Consider the following 22777-nt stretch of genomic DNA (forward strand, 5'->3'; position numbering starts at 1 on the left):
TACACCAACTTTAAATGTTTATTTCTTCTCAATTTCTAAGAGCAGACCAACTAAAGCCTGCTGTGCCCCATAGCAGCTCCAGAGAGATCAAAGGGGCTGTCCTGGTATCTGTAAAGGCGTGTGGTACTGGGCCCCAGTCTAATTCGGAGAGCTGGGCCCGGGGCCTCAAGATGGCAGAAGACTTGGGGGAGTAGGCAGCTCTTTCTTTCTGTTGTGTTGGAGTCCCAAGGCCCGGGCCACCAGCCTGCGGGCCACTGCCGAATCTGTCTGCGGCCTCTCCTTCGATAGTCGCAGGAACTCTGAAAGGAAGACCCAGTGGGTGGGACGTGGATTCAAGGCTAGAGTGAGCCCTTGTGTAATGGAATGCTGCAGAGGCTGGGACCCACTTGTGCCCACAGCAGCCAGGTGCTTGTAAGAGGGATCCAGGAGGACTCCAGGCCCATATTTCTGCCTCCCTGTGGGATCTGACATAAACCTACCCCTCCTGTCACCCTGGTTCATCTGTGCAGTGGGGGTGAGGTGCTCCTTAAGACCCTCTGAGAGGAAACACTCAGGATAGGACTCCTGGATCACTGGACAGCCCAATGGGATAGTTCAGGCTGGGGAGATGGCTCAGTGGTTAACAGCACTGACTGCTCATCTGAAGGTCCTGAGTTCAAATCCCAGCAACCACATGGTGGCTCACAACCATCTGTACAGCTACAGTATACTCACATACATAAAATAAATAAATAAATTTAAAAAAAAAAAAGAGGGGAGATATTTCTTGTTTCTAAGAAGTCGAGAACACGGCCATGTCACCATTTGCGGTGGCATGGATGGCTCTGGCAGGCATCCCCTGGGTCCATTCTGTGGGTTCCATCTTTGCTATCATAAAAACTGACCCCTCAGAGCCCTCAGCATGCTTTCTGGAAGAGGAAAGAGACAGGGCAGACATTTGTCATCTAGCTCCTGTACTGACTCACTCAAGGTCAAACAGGTCACCAAGGTGCCATCTCAGGCAGATCCAGGCCCAAGCACTTCTGACCCTTACAGAGTAGTCTCCATGGCCCTCTAGAAGGAAGGCTGGGCTTTTCCCAGATCAGTGACCATAAGGTGTGCACTGGAGAGCAAACATATATGGTAGCTGACCCTGGGCCCTCTCTAGGCGTGGGGGAAGCTGAGCCCCACTAACTGCTGTAGCCCAGGCTCTTGAAGAGCAGAAGGATGACGAAGGGAATCAAACTGAACATAAGCACAGGCAGCCTCAGGCAGAAGGGCCGGCTTTGTCTTACTTGGCCTCTGCAAGGCTTTCAGCTTGGACTGCTTGGTCCCCTGTGTGAGCGGGCGGATCTTGAGCACGGAGAAATCCTTGGCCAATGCCTCGAGTGCTGGAGAAGGGAGGCAAGAGCTGGGGTGACTTGTGTGCAAGGTGAGACCCCCCCCAGAGGCCTGGAGCGCATGCATCACCCCAAACTTCCATAGTCACTCTCACACCCGGTCCCAACCACCCATGGCCCTAGCTCAGTAAGGCTGAAACTCTCTCCTCCTGCTCCCGATCCCTATAGAACCCTACAGAACGGTATGAGGCTGGGAGGGATACTGCCACCTGTGCTGGCAGATGATGCCCCAGCCTGGTATGCAGATCCTCAGAGCAGGAGGGTCAGGTTCTGCCTGAGCTTAAACCAGACTCTCCTCGTAACCCCGCCCCCAGGAGCCTCAGGGACCACCCATACTGAGCCAACGTGCTCCTGACATCAGGACCTAGCAGATATGTTAAATGGACAAGGAAACTGAGGCCGGGGCATGACTTGATCTTGCTATACCCTACAGGCCCAGGAGGCAGCCAATGCTATCCTGGCCACAGCTTATCCTCCCATGATCCTCAGTGGTCGCTTGGCCCTTTTCCCCCAATCTCCCTTCCAGGGCTCCCTCCCTACCACTCCTGCTCTTGCCCACCCCCAACTTCTGGCTTTCTAAGGACCAGACCAAACCCAAGTAGGGTGCTCCCAGCTCTGATGCCCAGAAGGCTCTGATATGCACTTGTGGTTCCGGATGGGAGGGTCTTATTTATAAATATCTCCACAGTGACTGTGGAATAGCAGGCACAAGCATGGGATGGTGGCTGGAGGGGACAAGGAGGACTGGCTGCATGGTACTCAGCTTCCACAGTGAGAGCTTTGTCATCCAACATAGATCCCAGCATTCTGGAAACCTCAGCCTTCTGTCTGAGAGGGCGTGATGGCCCTACACATGAGGCTGAAGTGAAAACTGAACGAGACTGTACCTGCCTAAGCTCTGCCAAACACCCGTGACCCTGAGCAACAGCACCAGACGCTTGCACCAGCGTCAGTTTGGGAAAGGTCTATGGTTTGGCCTATGCCATGTTCAGTAAATGTCACTGATCCTAATACCTCTGGCCTGAAGGTGCTGTTACAAAGAGAAAAGGCCAAAGACTTCCTGAGCTTCCCACGCTATAGCTCCCAGCATCCAGACTTGTGTTTCAGGCTGTTGGAGAGCTGAGCCCATGGGCTCATGGTAGCCTACGTCTGGACATAGGGTAACCCTCTGCCCAGGGAACCCAGGCACCTCTGCCCTCAATGGAGAGGTGCATTGTAGGCTATCCTAGTAGGAATATAGAAGACTCTGTTACTGAGAGTGCAGACCTGGCCCAAAAGAATTCCATGGAAAAGAATTTCAGAGGTGCACAGAGCAGAGTCCAACAGGAAGCCTCCTTACCTGAGGCAGGGCAGGGAAAGATGCCGATAGCATGAGTGTCATCCACCCACTGGATTCTGAATCCCTTCTCTCTGTATGGGGGAGAAGACACAGTCGCTCATAAAAAGCCAATGCTCAAGACCCTTTCCCCATGGATCCTGCAGACTAGGTCATGGATCCTTTAGGCAAGGTCCCTTCCGACTCGAACCCCAAGACAAAGCTACAGCCTCCGTTAAAGAGAGAAGCATTGGTGGGCTCGCCAGAGCATTATAGGTCAGCTTCAGAATGACCAATGTCAGCCTGTAAACAGGTGAGGTGGGTCACCAGTCAGCATCTAGAAAAGAAGGGGCCAATACTGGAAGGCTCATTTAGGCAAAGAGTGAAAAAGTTTCGGCAGCTTTGCCACAGCTAGGCTGGACATGGGCTCTGGATAAGAAAGCTGAAAGGCTTATGTGGTAGGAGAGGAGACAAGCACAGAGGGGACATGGCTCTGGTTGGCTTCTCCCTGTTGCTCAAGACACCACCACGGACTCTGGGCCCAGAAGAAGCTAGGGGCAGCTCTGGGCTGGCCCAGGTCTGCCAGTGGCACTACCTTATTTGGCAAGGGGTCAGTGGTGGCCCTGTGTGGCCATCTAGTTAGAGTTGAAAAAGTGCCACCCCCTCAGCCATCCCTTCAGCACAAGTGCAGGGGACAAGTAACGGTAGTCTAGGAAGCAGGGGGAGGGGGAGGGGCAGGGAGAACGGGGCTTTCCTTTTCTTTTAATCAGACATATTTTATTCTCTGTGCATGAGTGTTTTGCCAGCTGCATGTGTAAACGGGCACCGCATGAGTGCCTGGTGCCCACAGAGCTCCTAGAATTGGAATTACCAATGATTCTGAGTCACTGCATGAATGCTGGGGCCCAAGCTCAGCTTGTCTGCAAGAGCAGTGGGATGGTTTGTATATGCTTGGCCCCAGGAGTGGCACTGTTAGAGGGTGTAGCCCTGTTGGAGGAGGTGTGTCACTGTGGGTGTGGGCTATAAGAGCCTCATGCTAGCTGCATGAAGGTGAGTATTCTGCTAGTGGCCTTCAGATGAAGATGTAGAAATCTCAGCTCCTCCTGCACCATGCCTGCCTAGATGCTGCCATGATCCCACCTTGATGATAATAGACTGAACCTCTGAACCTGTAAACCAGCCCTAATTAAATGTCTTTAATAAGACTTGCCTTGGTCATGGTGTCTATTCACAACAGTAAAATCCTAACTAAGACAGAAGTTGGTACCGGAGACTGGGGTATTGCTGTGATAGGCCTGACCATGATTTTGTTTGGAGAATATGGATTTTGGGACATTGGATTTGGAAAACACTGGAATGGTTTAAATGGGGTTTAATGGGCTATCCTAGTAGGAATATGGAAGACCCTGTTACTGAGAGCGCAGACCTGGCCCAAAAGAATTCCGTGGAAAAGAATTTCAGTATGTGGCTTAGAGACTTTCTGTGGTATTTTGGTGAAGACTGCGGCTACTTTTTGCCCTAGTCTGAAGAGTCTGCCTGAAGCTAAGAGAAGAGACTCATTAATTGTATTGACAAGGGAAGTTCCAGAAACACCCATCATAGACTTTGTTGTCTGGGTAAGTCTTATGAGGAGTATTTTAAACAAACATAGCAAACTGAAAAAGGAAAAATATAAAATATATGGTTCAAATATTAAAGGGGCACCAGGAAGTGAAATGGAGCTGAATCCTGTGTTCAAGGATATTAAATTGAATTAAGGGAGTGGTGACCTTGGGGCAAGATCCCACCCAGCTAAATTTAGGTCCAAGCAAGGTAGGACAAGCATTTAATCCCAGGAGGCAATGATAAGAAGATCTCTGAGTTCAAGGCCAGGCTAGAACAAAGCAAATTCTAGGTAAAGAAAAACTTAAATCCAGGTTTAGTGGACCACACCTTTAATCCCAGTAATTACAAAACAGGCATGCAGATCTCTGAGTTCAAAGTCAGGCTACAGAGCAATTCCCTGGACAGCCAAGCTTAGGCAGTGAAGGAGCTGGAAAAGAGGAAGCTGGTGATAATGTAATAGAATAAGAGGGCCATGTTCCAGCTCCTGCAAGCAGCAGAACTCGGCAGCTTTGGCCACGTGGCTCTGGCTTTGGAGTCAAAATAGAAGGCACTACTGGGACAATTGATGCTGGTTAGCTGGAGCTAAGAAGTTAGTGGTGATTAAGAAGAGACCAGCACCACTGAGTTGAAATCTTCTGGAAACTGTTTTCTGGGAGCACAAAGAAGCTGTGTTCCAGAAATAACCAAGGATGTACCTCGTGCTGAAGCTGTACTTGATAATGTGTAAGAGTCACCCTGGTGGTACTGCGTTTGACCGCATGAGGGGGTCATGAAGAGCAGCTGAGGTGTGGCACTGTGAGAAGCCAGGGAAGGCCATTGGTGAAGGTGCAGCTTCAGCTGCAGTTGATGGCCCAGGACTGAAGGGGTCATGCAAAGGAGCTGAGGCTTGGCACCATGAAGAGAGCCTATGAGAGGCTATTGGTGAAGCCTAGTCGCAGTGGGAAGACTCCAGTGGATTGGAGATGCCAGCGTCATGGGATGATCACCAAGATCAGTAGCAGCAGTGGAATGGATCAACCTGAGCTTAGAGTGCTACAGAGAGCAGAACTGGAGAAGCAGCATTTGAAGGAGCCCAGAAGATCATGTGTGGATCCCAGACATTGGAACAAGAAGTTGTAACAATAAAGTTGCCTTGAAGACCTCAAGATATTCAAGATGCCAGAGCCATGAGCTACCTGCTGAGGAAAGCTGCCCTACAGGGAGTGGAACCAGGCAAGGAAAAGACATTTATTGCAGTTCACAAAAACGAAAAAGCAGTTGGAGACCTGACAGATCGCTTTGACATGCGGACATCAGACATGGAGATGCAGAGTTTGGAGTTTGCCCAGCTGGTTTCCTGTCTTGCTTTAAGGATTACAGTTAAGTGACTGGATGACTGTCAGAAGAGACTTTGGACTTTTAACATTGTTGAGACTGCTAAAGACTATGAGGATTTTGGAAGTTGGACTAAATGTATTTTTGCACTATGCTATGTATAGGTATGGCTCCCATAGACTCATATGTTTGAACAAGCCTATAGGGGCCAGGGAGTGGAATGTGATGGTTTGTATATGCTCAGCCCAGGGAGCAGCACTATTAGAAGGTGTGGCCATGTTGGAGTAGGTGTGTCACTGTGGGCATGGGCTTTAAGACCCTTATCCTAGAGCCTGGAAGTCAGTATTCCACTAGCAGCCTTCAGATGAAGATGTAGAACTCTCAGCTCCTCCTGTACCATGCCTGCCTGGATGCTGCCATGTTCCCACCTTGGTGATAATACACTGAACCTCTGAACCTGTAAGCCAGCCCCAATTAAATGTTGTCTTTTATAAGACTTGCCTTGGTCATGGTGTCCGTTCACAGCAGTAAAACCCTAATTAAGACAAACAGCGGGTGCTCTTAACCTCTGAGCCACTTCACCAGGCCCAGAAAGGGGCTTCAAAAAGCCCACACAGGTAAAGCAATGACAAAAGAAAAAGAAAAAAATTTAAATTAGAAAAAAAAAAAAAAAAACAGAATTGTCAGAAGACTGGACCCATGGGAATGCAGGGAAGTCAAGAGACCGGGTCTCCAGGGGTATCCCTCCATGCTATGTCAGAACTGCTCAAGCCAGCTGCCCCATAAATAGTCATACCAGGAAAACCCTCAGGCTACTGCACACCCAGTGCCCCACTGGTGTATGGATAGCTGTGGCCTAAGTCTGACAGAAGGCCTAGTGGTTCCCGCAGGGGTGTGCACATGCAGATCTTGGCCCAGGTCTAGGGCTTTTGAACATGTCAGTGCTCAAACACCGGTCCTTCCCTTCCCTCAGTCAGAGCCATCAGGCGGACCCAGCCCTGAGCCAGAAGCACAGACATCCCAGGCCTTCTTTCTGAGGGAGGCAATCATTCCTAGCAGGAAAGGGCCATCCCTGTTTCTCCCAGCCTCCCCGCTCCCCAACCTTTAATACTCACTGGAACTCAGAGAAAGTGGCCAGCAGGTCCTCGGTCTTGAGTGTTGGCTTAAAGTCATAGATCTCCACCAGGTGGGTCAAGTCCCTCTCCCCGGGCAGCTCTTCTGTGAAGGCGGATGTGTCCAGGTGGATCTTCTCTATTTTAATCTCCTTTTCGGTCAGGTTGGCTGTGATCTGGGAGCAAACAGACAGACCTTTTTGACAAGGGGCACACAGGGCCCCGCCTATGCTTTCCAAAATGACAGGTCTGGGGGACAGTCTGCTCGGTAGGGATCTGGGTGTGGCAGCTTGGTTGCTCAGACTGTGGATGTTTTAGGGGAGCGTATTTGGTTTTCTGGAGTCCCCACTAGATGACTGACAACTGCGCCCACCGGGTTCCACCTCATCTTGAAAAGTACACTCTAAGCCGGGCGTGGTGGCGCACGCCTTTAATCCCAGCACTCGGGAGGCAGAGGCAGGTGGATTTCTGAGTTCGAGGCCAGCCTGGTCTACAAAGTGAGTGCCAGGACAGCCAGGGCTACACAGAGAAACCCTGTCTCGAAAAACCAAAAAGAAAAGTACACTCTATGCGCCCTCTTCAGATAGACACGGAGGGGCAGAGGGTTAAGTAGTTTGCTTAAAACTGCATAGCCTATTTAAAAAAAAAAAAAAAAAAAGGAGTTGGACAAAGCCATTATCTTCAGGATCCTTACTAAAAATGTAATATTCTCAAAGACTACATATAAAGCAGCAACCGAAGATGCCCGTCTTCCCAACTGATCCAAAGTCAACTTAAAGGGCAGGCACATGGTTCCCAGAAATCCAATGCCTCAGGCAAAGCTCCGGGCAGGAGGCTAGTTTTCTCCAACTGACAGAAGTACCTGCTCAGACGGTCTCTACTCTCTTGTGATGTGTATATTACCTTTAAGCTTAAACAGACTTTAAGCTTAGGCATAAGCTTCTCCTAAAAGGTTGGGCTGGAACCCAAATACACAATTCCTTCTCTGAACTCCCCCGATGGATTCCTATTACCCAACACCCAGGGCTGAGCCATCATACACATCCCATTAACTCACAACCGCATTCCCCCATCACCTCCACCCCAAGGCACTTCTCCCATAACCCGAGGCCACACCCACCTCACCTCCGCCCTCCCTTTTCTGGGCTCAAGAGCCTCATCACCTCCTGCAGCAGCTCACTGAAATCGTCGTGGTCAGCATCGGCATCATCCTCGTCCTCTTCCTCCCCATCCACCTTGTCTTCACCTTCATCCATCCTCTCTCCCTCCGCATCCACCTTCCCATTCTGCGCGTCAGTCTTCTCTTCCTCCTCATCGACCCTCTCTTTCTGCTTGCCTGTGTCCTCGTCCTTCTCGTCCACCTTCTCTTCCTCCTCTCCCTCTATCTTCTCCTCCTCTTGGTCCACCAGGCTCCGCATCCCATGACTCCTATTTTCCTCCTCCACGGCCAGTTGTGCGCTGGACCCCTGCTGCACGGCTGTCTCAGCCCCTTGTTCCTTTTCAGGATTCTCAGAGGGCTCCGTGTCACCCAACCCCATCTGTGGCTCATTTGCATGGCCTGGGTCGGGGCTCTTCAGGAGTTCTTGAGTCACCAACATGGCAATTCCCTGATCAGCCTCAGCGTCTCCAGCACCAGCCTCTCTAGGCTCTTCTTCTGACACTCCACCAGCTGGGTCCTCTCCCTTGATGCCTGGGATGGAGGGTGCCACCGGTCCACCTTGCCTGCGTAGCACCCGGGGCACATACAGAGGCTGATCCGGCTTCCGTCCACGATGCCAGCGTCCAGCTGGAGCACCTCGGGGACCAGCAGCTGCTCCCTGATGTGAGGTATACCGAGGACCACGGTACTTGCTGGGATGGGAGGCAGGAGGGCGGCAGGGACCAGAGGGGCCATCTGAACTGGGTACTCTGGAGCAGGAACAAGAATTTCAGGGCATGTTTGGGTCTACAGCAAAATGGCCTACTGGGGCCACCTATCATTTCAGGCATGACACTGTCAAGTCAGCATTAAGCAAAAGTCACAACCAAAATGACCCTCAAAACAATCTCTTACAGAGGCACAGTGGCAAAGGCAAGTGCCATCCCTGACACACCCAAAGGAGCTCCCGGGTGACTACTACAATCAAATCGATGGGTGCTGAATCTTGGGTTTCACGATAAACAAGGATAATATTTGCATTAAGGAGCTGTTATTAGAACCAGAGTCACAGTGATAAGATATCCATCCTATGAGATGCACATTGCAATAAGGATGGCTATAGGCCGACACGTTCATGCCCTGTACCAAGGTCTCTCTGGAGAACGCGCTCACAAAGACGACAGGGGTATAGACCCACCCTTACTAGCCCAACTGCTTGTGTGCACTATATTTTCTTTGGCCCAACAGGAACAGCTGATTTAGCCAAGTCAGTTGCATCCCTGATGAAGCAAAAGGCAACTGTGACTGTGGCCCTGGCTCCTACCAAACTCTACCCTCCTTGGCTAGCCAGCTAGTCCAATCATCACACACACACAGCTGCTGAGAACCCTCCAAAGCAGTAGGACAAATTCACCTGATGTCTAGGTGACAGATGACTGTCCTCCTTTTCCAGCCCTCCCCAACAGAGAAGCTGCTCAAAAGATCAAAATTCTCCGCTGTTCTATGGATCAGGTACCGCAAGCGGCTGGAGACTGGGGGAAAAAGTAGGACCCTGCGTAGGAACCAAATGGGAATAATAAGCTTGAGACCGCGGGTTCACCCCACACCCGATTCCCACCCAGGCCGCTCCCAGGTTTATGGTGGCTTTAACACCAGGCTCACTGTGCCCAAGCAGGTCCCTGCCTAATTGCAAAGTAGATCATCAAAGGGAGCTACAGTTCCCATCATCTCAAAGAAAGTGAGCACTTCTGCCTGAGTGGGGTGATGCAGTGATACAAAGGAAAGGTGTGGCTGGGCAAGTCGGCAGAGGCTAAAGGCAGGGCCTTTCCAGTGGACCAGCCAGTTACCTGGGCACAGAACCTGGGGGAGGGGCAAACCATGCCTATCCTGGCATTAAAAGCCACTCCCTCGTTCCCCGTACTTGGATAGCTGCTTCTGCAGCAGGAAACGATCGAGCTCCTCTTGGACCCGGTGGACAAAGTCATTTTCGGCCGAGGAGAGGAAGACACCGTCCAAGCAGAGAAGGGCCAGGGTGACAGATGGCAGAGCCTGTAGGAGCGGTGGACAAGGCCGGGATCAGAATATGGGCCCAGAGGCCGCCCACAGCCCCAAGTGTCCCTGCAGCAAGGACTTTGGAGACTTTCGCAGCCCTGACCACTGTGGAGCGGGATGGAAGGCGCATGAGTGTGGAGCCGAGTGCGCTCACGTCCAGAGCCAGGCTGGATTCCCTGCTCCCAGCACCCCCTCGTCTCGCCGCATGATACCCGGGCTTTTCAGTTCTCGGGCGCAGCCCGCTGAAACCGTCCCACAACACTCAGTCGTCCTTCCCTTTCGCGATCCCCGGAGGAAACACCCAACACCCTCAACACTCACCGCGGCAGCTCGGAAAGTTGCCGCCGCGCTCAGGGTCCCCAAGAGCCTGAGCGTCCCCTTCTTCCCAGCGGAATTAGCGCCATCGTGCGGCCGGGAGGAGATATTGCGCGTGCCGCAGAGGGGCGTGTTCTTGTAAAGAGCTGGGGCAGGGCTAGAGCTGCTCTAACCCAAACGCCTTGGGTTCCCTCAAAGAAGCAACTAAGCAATTATTCTCTTGGGAAAATAGAGACCCGAAAAGGTGATATGACTTGTCTAGAGTTACACAAGTCAAAAGTGGCTCTGATTCCAAAGTCAGATAGTACTTTTGTCTTCTAGAACCAATTAAGTTCTGCCGACACGTGTGAACAGCTACTACATGCTAGATCGTGATGACATTATATATTTCTAATTTTAGGTTCCTTTGACCAGGTACCTAATGGAGGAAGAAAGAAGTAAGAGCGGGAGGCTGGAGCTGCGGAGATGATTTAGGAATTAAGAAGGGGAACTGCTCTCTGGTTTCAGGTCCCAGTGACATCAGCACTCGGACACAAATTTGGTGCACACCCAAACAAGTAACTAAATCTTTTTTTATGGGGCTGGAAAATTGACTGGGCTGTTAATAATATTGCTCCTGAGGCAACCTAAGCTCAGATCCCAGCACCCACAGGGTGGCTTAGAACCATCAGTAACACCAATTCCAAGGGATCCAACACTCTTTTCTGAACTCCTTGAGCAAACAGATGGTGCATATATATATATACAAGCAGACAAAACAATCATACATCTCTGTAAACGTTTCTAAACACTGTATCCAGAATCTGTCCCCTATATCATCTCAATGAGAGACCTGCAAAGGTCTCTTGTCACACAGAGACCCAAGTTGGGCCAAAGTGGGCCACTAGGTCCAGTAGCCACTAATATGCTGACTAGAGTTGAGTATCAAAACCCAGATCTAGTGTGCTTGCCAAACCAATGCTTATAGATATGCTATGACTAAGACTCAACACCTTTGATCCGAGTATTGACACGGTGATCCGAGTATTGACACGGTGATCCGAGTATTGACACGGTGATCAGAAGTCCGGCACAGAAGCAGAAAACACAATAAGACTAGGTGAACTCAGTCTGAGAGAAGCTGGTATCTTCTAGAATTTTACCCCACATAGGAGGCATGATTGAAAGATTAAGGATTGATCCAAGCCACATGGGGTTGCACTCAGCTCCTTGGCTCCTGCTGGAGTGGGTGGGGGTCAGGGAAGAAGGCAGGAATAAGGTCCAGGACCTAACCATGTGACACCAAGGAATTGTATACCATGGTAAAAGGGTCAGATCACCAGGAAGATATAGAAGTTCCAAGACTGAAAGCACCGAGAAACGAAAAGAAAAACAAGTTATCTGGACAGCCGTGGCGCACGCCTTTAGTCCCAGCACTCGGGAGGCAGAGGCAGGCGGATTTCTGAGTTCGAGGCCAGCCTGATCTACAGAGTGAGTTCCAGGATAGCCAGGGCTACACAGAGAAACCCTGTCTCGAAAAACCAAGAAAGAAAGAAAGAGAGAGAGAGAGAGAGAGAGAGAGAGAGAGAGAGAAAGAAGGGAGGGAGGGAGGGAGGGAGGGAGGGAGGAAGGAAGGAAGGAAGGAAGGAAGGAAGGAAGGAAGGAAGGAAGGAAGGAAGGAAGGAAAGGAAGAGAGGAAGAGAGAAACTAAAACAGATCATAAACTGGAAGGTGCCTGAGGATGGGCTCTTGTGGTTGTCCCCTGGCCACATGCTTGCCCTGAACGTGCATACCAACATCTACAGCGCACACACACACACACACGCACTCACGCACACACGCACATGCACACGTGCACACACACTACAAATACCAGAAATCCATAAATTGATAATTAATATACCTAAGAAAGTATTAAAAAAGAAAAAAAAGACATTTTCTTTAAACAAAAGAGATGAATCTATAGATTAAAATGATGTTCCAGAAAATAATAAACAAACCATTGCTTTGGTGTTGGAGAGACGGCTCAGGGGCTAAGAGCACATACAGCACTTGCAGAGGACCTGAGTTTAGGTCCCAGGACCCACATTATGCTGCTCACAGCTACCTGTAATTCCAGTTCCAGGGGATCTCTGGTCTTCATAGGTACCTGCACTACACATGTACACATATACATGTAATAAAAAATAATTTTTTTTTTTTGGTTTTTCGAGACAGGGTTTCTCTGTGTAGCCCTGGCTGTCCTGGAACTCACTTTGTAGACCAGGCTGGCCTCGAATTCAGAAATTTGCCTATCTCTGCCTCCCAAGTGCTGGGTTTAAAGGCGTGTGCCACCACGGCTAAAATAAAATAATTTTTAAGGTTGTAAACTTATATGTAACATTTTATATGTATATATACACATATATACACACATATATATATATACATGTATATTATATATACATATACATATGTATATATTTAGATAGAAGCCAAGGGAGGGGGGATTGAATGCCTTGTACATTTCTCTAACAATTAATATACCAGAACAAAATCGAATAATGTCTGTGCAATTTTAAGGGAACAAAAAAAGTTAAGGGGAGGCAAGCCAGTAAAGAACATCCCTCCATGGCCTCAGTATCAGCTCCTGCTCCCTGACCTGTCTGAGTTCCAGTCCTGACTTCCTTTGGTGATGAACAGCAGCATGGAAGTGTAAGCCGAATAAACCCTTTCCTCCTCAACTTGCTTCTTGGTCATGATGTTTGTGCAGGAATAGAAACCCTGACTAAGACAGCCAGAAAATTCTATACACTGTGGTGTGGATAGGTAGTGTCAAACCTGCAGCCACACAGGAACATGTGGAGCGCTCCTGCTTGGCCTGAGGTGGAAGGGACAAAGTGCTGGAGCTCAAAGACCCCTGCAATCTGTCATGCACAGCTCACCTCTAAGGCCTTATAGTAAAACCCACAAAACCCCTGCGTTTTCTTTCCTCTAACGGGGCCTAGTCCAGGACATGGAGCTGACAATTTGTCACCATGGCAAAAGCAGATTTCTCCCCTCCTGGCCTGGTGTTCTCCACTTCTTTCTCTTACACGAACTATTAACCAGTCCCACTTTTTTCTTTCTTTATTGATAAGAATATAATGATGGCCTCCTTGGTGGTGTACTCCTGTCTTAGTGCTATGCCTTGAAAAGGCTCTATGCCTTCAACTCATGCAGAAAGTGCTTTTGTTGTTTTGTTTTGTTTTGTTTTGTTTTGTTTTGTTTTGTTTTGTTTGAGGGTCTCACTGTGTAGTCTTGGCTGGCCTGGTACGCACGATGTAGATCAAGCTGGCCTCAAATATGCACAGATCTGCTTGCCTCTACCTCCTAAAGACATATACCACCACACTCGGCACATGCTGGGGCTTGTTTGTTTATTTACTTCTTTATTTCTGTATTGCCTTTTTTGAGACATGGTTTCTCTGTATAGTCCTGGCTATACCCAACACGCTCTGTAGACCAGGCTGGCCTTAAAGGCGTGTGCCACCACCACCCACTTCCTGCAGGAGTTTTAGATTGATGTCGGACTTTGGCATATGAAGAACCTTTGATTGATCATCAGATCCATGATGGGACCTTAGAGGCTTTATCAAAAGGAGGGAGGGGCTGAAGAGACAGTTCGTTTGGTAAAGTACTTACTGGATAAGCATAAGAACCTAAGCCTGGACCCCCAGAGCCCACATGATAAGCACTGTAATCCTAGCAGTGGGAGGGCGGGGTGAAGACAAGAAGATATCTGGTTCTCACTAGGTGAACAGGCTCCCTGAATCAGTCAGCTAAGTTCAGTGACAGACCCTGTCTCCAAAAACAAGGTGGAAAGGCTGGAGAGATGGTTCAGCAGGCAAGAGCATGGTCTACTCTTCCAGAGGACCTGTTCCCAGCACCAACGTGTCAGCCTCACAAACACCCAGGCGATCTGACACCCTCACACACACAGGCGAGCAGGCAGACTACCGACGAGCATAAAATAAAAACAAATAAATCATAAACACAGCAAACAAAAACCAAGGTGGAATGATTGAAGAAAAACTTGTTTGACCTTTGTTCTTTACAGATCTGTACATGTATACACACAGACACACACACACACTGACAATACAAACAGTAAATTTTTGATGAGATCAAATTTGGATGTGTATGTACCTGTTTATGCAAGGAGGTTTGTGGTATTGGTATAGTGTTTTTGTGGGGGGGGGTGTGTGTGCGCTTGTACCTGTATGTGCATGTGGATGAAACTAAATTATCATTGAAGTCTCAAGAGATGACTCAGTAGTTTAAGGTGTTCGCTGCAGAGTCTGACAGCCAGAGTTGATCACTGGAACCCACACCACAAAAGGAAAGAACTGACTATCCCAAACTGTCTTCCGAGCTCTGCCTGTGGCCTGAGGCACGTACACACACACACACACACACACACACACACACACACACACACACACACACGCGTGCGCGCGAACATATTTTAAAATCTATTTTAAAAACCCATATTCATCGCAGAATACTTTTTTAACCCTTAAATCTAAGGAAGTCGGTTATGAAATACTTGTAGGCAAGAGATGGTCCCCAGAAACAGGGTAGTGGTGACACAGCAGATTATTTATTATTTTCTGTTTGCTGTGACCCAGCACCTTTGTGCACTTAGCAAGGAGAACTTAGGGAGAAAGAGTTTGTGTGATGGCTTGTATATGCTCAGTCCAGGGAGTGGAACTACTGGAAGGTGTGGCCCTTTTGGAGTAGGTTTGGCCTTGTTGAAGCAGGTGTGTCACTGTGGGAGTGGGCTTTGAGACAACCATCCTAGCTGCCTGGAAGTCAGTATTCTGCTAGCAGCCTTCAGATGAAGATGCAGAACTCTCAGCTCCTCCTGCACCATGCCTGCCTGAACACTGCCATGTTCCCACCTTGGTGATAATGGACTGAACCTCTGAACCTGTAAGCCAGCCCAATTAAATGTTGTTCTTTTTTTTTTTTTTTTTTTTGGTTTTTTGAGACAGGGTTTCTCTGTGTAGCCCTGGCTGTCCTGGCACTCACTTTGTAGACCAGGCCAGCCTCGAACTCAGAAATCCACCTGCCTCTGCCTCCCGAGTGCTGGGATTAAAGGCGTGCGCCACCACGCCCGGCTCTTAAATGTTGTTCTTATAAGACTTGCCTTGGTCATGGTGTCTGTTCACAACAGTAAAACCCTAACTAAGATAGAAGTTGGTACCAGGAACTGGGGTATTGCTGGGTTAGGACGGACCATGTTTTTGTTTGGAAGAATATGGATTTGGAAAACACTGGAATGGTTTAAGTGAGGCTTAATGGGCTATCCTAAAAGGAATATGGAAGACTTTGTTGCTGTGAGTGATTTGAACTGTGCTGACCTGGCCCAGGAGGTTTCAGTGGAGAAGAATTCTAGTGGCCTAGAGACTGTTTTTGTGGTATTTGGGGGAAGAATGTGGCTGCTTTTTGCCATTGTCTGAAGTGTCTGCCTGAGGCTAAAGTGAAGAGATTTAGATTAATTGCTTTGAAAAAAGAAGTCTTGAAACAGCCTGATGTAAATTCTGTGTGGTAACTAAAGTTCACTCTTATGAAGAGCATTTTAATAAAAAGGAGCAAGTTGAGAAAGGAAAAATTACAAAATACATGGTTTGTGTATTAAAGGGGAACCAGGAAGTGAAATGGAGCTGAATCCTGTGTTCAAGGATATTAAATTGAATTAAGGGAGTAGTGACCTTGGGGCAAGATCCCACCCAGCTAAATTTAGGTCCAGGCATGGTAGTATAAACCTTTAATTCTAGGAGGCAAAGACAAGCAGATCTCTGAGTTCAAGGCCAGTCTAGAACAGAGCAAATTCTAGCTAGGTGAAGAAAAACTTAAATCCAGGCTTGGTGGACCACACCTTTAATCCTAGTACTTAGGAGACAGGCATGCAGATCTCGGAGTTGAAAGTCAGTCTGCAGAACAAGTTCCAGGACAGCCAAGCTTAGGCAGTGAAGCAGTTGGAAAACAGAAAGCTGGTGATAATGTAATAGAATGAGAGGACCATGTTCCAGTCCCACCAAGCAGCAGAACTCAGCAGCTTTGGCCACGTGGCTCTGGCTTTAGAGTCCAGAATAGAAAGGATTACGGGGACAATTGATGCTGGTTAGCTGGAACTAAGAAATTAGTAGTGATTAGAAAAAGACCAGCATCACTGAGGTGAAATCTTCTGGGAAATGTTTTCTGGGAGCACAAAGAAGCTGTGTTCCAGAAATAGCCCAGGTTGTACCTCATGCTGCAGCTGTACTTGACAATGTGTAAGAGTCACCATGAAGGGGTCATGAAGAGTAGCTGAGGCTCAACATTGTGAGAGAGGCCATAGAAGGCCATGGGTGAAGGTGCAGCCTCAGTTGCAGTTGATGGCCAAGACTGAAGGGGTCATGCAAAGGAGTTGAGGCTTAGCACCATGAAGAGAGTCTGAGAGGCTATTGGTGAAGCCTTGATGCAGCAGAGATATTGGAGATGCCAATACCATGGGATGATTACCAAGAACAACAGCAGCAGTGGAATGGATCAACCTGAGTTTAGTGCTACAGAGGGCAGAACTGGAGAAGTGACACTAGCCCTTTGGAGGAGCCCAAATCATGTGTGGATCCCAGACATTGAAACAAGAAGTTGTAACATTGAAGTTGCCTTGAAGACCTCAAGATATTCAAGATGCCAGAGCCATGGGCTAACTGCTGAGGAAAGCTGCCTACAGGGAGTGAAACCAGGCAAGGAGAAAGACATTTGTTGCAGTTCACCAAAACGAAAAAGCAGTTGGAGACCTGACAGATCGCTTTGACATCAGACATGGAGATGCAGAGTTTGGAGTTTGCCCAGCTGGTTTCCTGTCTTGCTTTAAGGATTACAGTTAAGTGACTGGATGACTGTCAGAAGATGCTTTGGACTTTTAACATTATTGAGACTGCTAAAGACTATGAGGACTTTGGAAGTTGGACTAAATGTATTTTTGCACTATGCTATGTATAGGTATGGCTCCCATAGACTCATATGTTTGAACAAGCCTATAGGGGCCAGGGAGTGGAATGTGATGGTTTGTATATGCTCAGTCCAGGGAGCAGCACTATTAGAAGGTGTGGCCCTGTTGGAACAGGTGTGGCCTTGTTGGAGTAGGTGTGTCACTGTGGGAGTGGGCTTTAAGACCCTTATCCTAGCTGCCTGGAAGTCAGTATTCCACTAGCAGCCTTCAGATGAAGATGCAGAACTCTCAGCTCCTCCTGCACCATGCCTGCCTAGATGCTGCCATGTTCCCACCTTGGTGATAATGGACGGAACCTCTGAACCTGTAAGCCAGCTCCATTAAATGTTGTTATGAGTTGCCTTGGTCACGGTATATGTTCATAGCAGTAAAACCCTAACTCAGACAGTTGGTTTCGGTTTATACTTTAAGAAGGTGTCCATCCCTCATGGCAGGGAAAGCAGGGAGTATAAGCATGGGAAGCCAGTCACTGTTGGAGAGCAGACAGAAAACAGGAAGTGGGACTGGTCTATAAACCCACAAGGCCCGCCCCTAATGACCCATTTCCTCCTGGAAGGCTCTATGTCCTATAGGTTACAGAGTCTGTCAAACCAGTACTGTCAGTTGGGCAACAAGTGTTCAAATATGAACCTGTGGGGGGGGGACACTTCATATTCAAAACACAACAGCAGGAATCAGGAAAGCTGTAGAGAGAGGGTAAATGTGGGAAAGCGAGAGGGGCCGGAGGGAGAAGTCAACGCCAAATTCACCATTCCCTGCTCTACCTGTCTGCCTTCTGTAGCTATCATCAAAATCGCAGATGGTTTGTTGTTGTTGTCATCCCTTCAGTTCCTAGGAGACCACAGCCCCAGCCTAGCCTGGGTTCTAGGCCTTCTTAAAGGACCAGAGTAAACAGGGTGTGGTATTTATTACTTGTCTGTAATCCCAACATATAGGAAGACAGGGCAGCGGGATCGTCAATTTGAGGCCAGCCACGGACTGTGTGAACCCAGGTTTATTTTCCTGGCATCTGTACCACTGTCTCATTCAGCTCCTTTAGTCTTGACACACAGTTAGGGTGGTGTCAAGCAGTTGAAAGTGGGTACTGCTATTGAAGAAGACCCGAGTTCAGTTACCAGCACCCCTATCAGGTGGCTTACAACTCCCTGGAACTCCAGCTTCAGGACAGCAAATGTTTCTGGTCTCAGTGGGCACCTGCATGCATGTATACATACCCACTCACATATAAATATATATATAGGACTAATTGGCCAGTGTCACACAGCCAGTGTCAGCAGAGTCTCTTTGCCCTCATCATGTTCTAGTTTCACCCCACTTCGGGGGGAGGGGAGGCCTAAGGCTCCTGTCCAGGTAGGACATGCTGCTTCAATGGGACACTCTGGCTGAAATTTTCTATTTTTTAACCACAGCCCAGGAAGAAGACAAAAGCCTGGCAGACCTTGCTAAGTCACAGACTATAGGATTGAAAACTAAGACAGCAGCACACACAGGTTCGTAGTGAACTAGAGAAGCTAAACCATGTCTCAGTGCTCTGCGGCAGGTGCTAGGTGAGGACTGCTCAGTGGCTCAAATAGCAAGAGACAAAGTGCAATGCAAAACTGGGCGAGGGGCTCACTAAACCTAGACCCTTCCGGTGGTCCCCATCTGACATGTCCATCAGCCCTCCACCCTACCTCTCTACATCCCTTAGCAATCAGTGCCAGCCTTCCAGACTCACTCTGGGCCTGTAGGTTCTCCTGAGGCTGCTTCTCTTAAATTCTTTGTTTCCAGATGGGGTTTCTCTGTGTAGCCCTGGATGTCCTGGGACTCGCTCTGTAGACCAGGCTGGCCTCGAACTCAAAAACCCTCTGCCTCTGCAGTGCTGGAAATAAAGGCGTGCGTGGCCACCACTGCCTGGCTCTTAAATAGTATAGAACTGTCCCTGCGGCTTCTTGGCTAATGCTCCTTATACCTGGCTGGTTCACAAGCTAGCTCCACTGGAGCTGCAGACTCAGGCAGACCTGGCCTGCTGACTGCTCTCAGCTTCAATGCCTCCTTCCTCCACAGGCACAGGAGACAGCGTGCAGAGTGGCCAGAGAAATCGCTGGTGCTAAGCTACGGAGCTATCACATGAGCAGAGTCACTCTCAGGCTGGAGTAAACCTGGGAGACAATAGTACAGTCAATAGCACAGCCCAGGGCTGGAGGGAGACCTCACTCTGGCAGGATTCCCTGCAGCCCAGGCTGTTATCCTGCTACTCCACAGTTTTTCAGAGGCCCCGGGCAGAAAAAGACATGTGGATACATGTGGGGCTTCGGGAAACAAGAAAGAATAAGACATTGGCACAGTGCTACACAGCTGCCATCTCAGCACTTAAGTGGAAAAGCCAGAGGATCAAGAATTCAAGAGGGGGGGTGGGGTTTGGGGGGCTGGTGGTAGGGGGGGTTTCGGAGGGGAAACCAGGAAAAGGGGACAACATTTGAAATGTAAATAAATATCTAATTAAAAAAAATAAAAGAACTCAAGCCAGTTTTGGTGGTGCAGGCCAGTAGGATTTGCTGAAGGAGGCAGAGGCAGGAGGATCTGGAGTTCGAGGCCAGCCTGAGATACACATCGCACACCTTTAATCCCAGCACTTGGGAGACAGAGACAGGCGAATTTCTGAGTTCAAGCCAGCCTGGTCTACAAAGTGAGTTCCAGGACAGCCAGGGCTATACAGAGAAACCCTGTCTCGAAAAACAAAAACAAAAAAAAAGAATTCAAGGCCAGTCTCAGCTACATGAGACCCTAGCTCAAATAAACAAACAAATGAAAAGAAAAAGGAAAACTTGACACCAGCTAAGAATAGACAACAACAAAACCTGGTGTTTTTCTCTTTTAATTATTTACCAGATTAAAAAAGAAAAAATAGTGATTGTTTTTCTTCACCCCCAGCTATTTCCATTGCCAAAGCCGAGTGGGAGAGACTCGTTGAACAATGATTCGTGCTCCTGGCCTGAGGCAAAGTTCTCCCCTCTGCTCATCTCACTTCAAGCAGGAGGGGCAATGCAAAGAGGTCCAGGCAGCCACCGTCCCTGGGCAGCAGACTGGCAGTGTGGCTGTCATGTCTCTTCTCCATGCTGCCCCCCAGAGCATTCAGATCTACTTCTGCCTGTCCTACAGTTCATGGAGGCACAGATGTGCTGGCCGTCAGGAGGCAGCACGCAGCAGATGCAGCAGGCCAGCGCCCTGCCTCCTATTGCACATCCTGGCTCAGGCCCCTGCCCTGAGTGGTGGATACTAGACTAGATAAGGTACTTTCCAGATCCTAACAGGGAGGGAGCCTGCCAGTTGAGGGTGATGTGGTGCCCTGGGGCTTGCTCCAGAAAACACATCCTTTATAATGGGGCCAAATCATGAACCCGGCTTCTTTCACACCCCGGGGCCTAGAGTTTGTTTCTCATGCTCACCTTGAAAAGACAGATTAACCCTTTCCCCCACTCCATCAGCAGATCTACTTCTAAGATGGAAGCGGTTGTGGCCCCCAATCACATAAGCCACCCTGTAAACTGCCATGACCTTGAACCATTCAGAGCCTCGAATACCCAGACTGTGACGAAGAATGTAGAGAAACATCTTCTGGACAGTGTTTCTCCAGACTCAGCTGTTGGGTCTCTCTGAATAAAACTTGTTTGACTCCCATTCTCAATAAAGCACAGGCTAGGGGAGCAGTTTAAAGACCTCACGAGTGGAAGATAGGGCTGGCTTAGATGGGCAGAGCTGCAAACCTTTCACCTTCACTGGCTGAAATGAAGCTGGTGGGTGAAGACAAACCTAACGGAGCCAATGGCAAGAACTGCAGGCTATGAAGACGACTGGTCAAACACAGAACTGTATAAATTGTGGCACTATAAAGACGAGAAGGTAGGTCCATGACATCACTGGGAGCACACCTCCATAGCATGGCTTCCAGAGCTGTATCTGTCTTGGCGTGAGCAGCAGCATCCAGATACATCCAAGTGGCTCTTCCCTCCTCTTCCAACGACTTCTCAGTATTTCTCATTAAATAACTATGTACACACGCAAGGCTGCCTCTCTGATACATGAGGGTCCTTCACTTGAGTTCCTGCAATGGCTTTAGAGAGTTGGCTCCAATTGCCTTTTTGGAGATTTACTGCTTGGGATCAAACCTGTGAGAAGAAAAGATAACATTCAACACGAAGTCCTACAACCAAAGCATCTCAGAGCTTGAACATCTGCTTCTCTGTGTACATGACCACCTCTCCCTTGCAGGGTTTTAGGAGGCAGGCAACCTGAGTTCTTGGGATAGAACCTGTCAGTTCTATGCCTGGCTCCTCTGTCAGCCAGAGTCACACATCTAGGATATGAGAAACAACTCCATACCTCCTTCTGATAAGGACAATTTCTCAAGTTCAGCTTCAAGTTCAGCATCCAAGATCCTAGGCTTAGGCACACTGTTGGTATAAAGCGTCGTCTCCTGGGGGGGTTCGAGCAGGTTCAAAGGTTCTGTGGTGGTGTCCTGAAGGAGGATGTCCAACTCCTTCTCCAGTTCCTCACTGTCAAAATCTGGGAGAGAGATGGTGCTTAAGTTAACCCCAGGAAGGAGATGAACCTATGTGCCTAGGACACTTGGCTTTCCCTGGCCAGCAGCACCTTTGCAGGCCGACAGCATGAGTCATGAGGCAAAGGGTACCCTCAGGCAGATGCTCTCTCTATAGGCAGAGTTGGGCTGTCAGATGGGTAGGGTCCACTGACCCTAGGAACCTGGCCCTGCTTCCCTTTGGCCTAAGAGAGAACTGCTAGTCAGAAGCATTGTCAGTGTGGAGATGGAGTAAAGAGGACCATCAGAACAGCTGTCAGGGAGAGAACATTAATTCCCTCCAACTACCCATGCAGGTGAGCCCCAGAGAGGGGCCAAGTTCATGATCAGACCTGTCCTGGCCCAGGGACCAAGGTCTCTCAGAAAGGAGGGAAGAGTCTCCTTGACAACTCACCTAAACCATTGGTTACCCCGCCAGCCAGCGTCTGAGAAACTTCATCCTGCGTGTCACACAGCTGTAAGACACAAACACAAAGCTCTGAAGGAAATGGTGGCTCTGGGCAGCTCAAAGCCTGTAAGGGAAATGTCCAGGGTTACAGAGATCTGATAGTCAAGGAATGGTTCCTTTCAGGAATATAAGGCTGCATCAAGTTTGGAAAAGAGGCTTGAAGTAAGTCAACCACGGGCTCTACAACTCCTTTCTCATGGACCCTCCCAGGCCCCTGTACCTCCTGGATCTGATCCACAAGGCTCTCCGCTTTCTCCACTGTGACATCCTTCATGGAGAGTTTCAAGGCTCCCACACCAGCTTGGTAGGCATTAAAAACCTAAAGAGAAGGCCAAATTATCTGTGCAATGTTTGTCAAAATAAAACCTTGCTTCGTCTCCAAAGCTGGCTTCGGGCATTGGCCACCCAAGGTTAATTCACCTTACACCCAGAGAAGTTAAACTTCCCAACAAGAAAGAGAACCCAGCCACACCCTAGAAGAACCCAGGACTCCCTGAAACAGCAGACCACAAGGGAG

At 49.0% G+C, this 22777-nt stretch overlaps 2 protein-coding genes across 3 annotated transcripts in view; both read right to left on the reverse strand.

Annotated features, from left to right (window-relative positions):
- Nucleotides 1–20827, reverse strand: R3hcc1 (R3H domain and coiled-coil containing 1). Of its 2 annotated transcripts, XM_021181606.3 has the most exons (9): nt 20662–20827; nt 10237–10376; nt 9785–9912; nt 9278–9415; nt 7889–8633; nt 6729–6901; nt 2719–2789; nt 1275–1370; nt 1–299 (listed from the first exon to the last, which is right to left on the reverse strand). In XM_021181606.3, exons 1-9 carry the CDS (start codon nt 20825–20827, stop codon nt 166–168), a joined length of 1791 nt encoding a protein of 596 aa, XP_021037265.1. In that variant the 3' UTR covers nt 1–165. The 2 variants fall into 2 exon arrangements, with proteins under 2 accessions (XP_021037265.1, XP_021037264.1); XM_021181605.3 differs by lacking the exons at nt 10237–10376; nt 20662–20827 and adding an exon at nt 17998–18036.
- Nucleotides 20075–22777, reverse strand: part of Chmp7 (charged multivesicular body protein 7) — a 14007-nt gene continuing 11304 nt past the window's right edge. The window contains exons 7-10 of the mRNA XM_021181607.3: nt 22481–22579; nt 22207–22267; nt 21596–21778; nt 20075–21381 (exon numbers count right to left, since the gene is read on the reverse strand). Coding sequence (XP_021037266.1) covers nt 21329–21381; nt 21596–21778; nt 22207–22267; nt 22481–22579 — 396 coding nt within the window. The 3' untranslated portion in view covers nt 20075–21328. The remainder of the gene's footprint in view (nt 21382–21595; nt 21779–22206; nt 22268–22480; nt 22580–22777) is intronic.

This window comes from Mus caroli, unplaced genomic scaffold, assembly GCF_978045245.1.
Source record: "Mus caroli unplaced genomic scaffold, Mus_caroli_1 scaffold_12, whole genome shotgun sequence".
Lineage (NCBI taxonomy): Eukaryota > Metazoa > Chordata > Mammalia > Rodentia > Muridae > Mus > Mus caroli.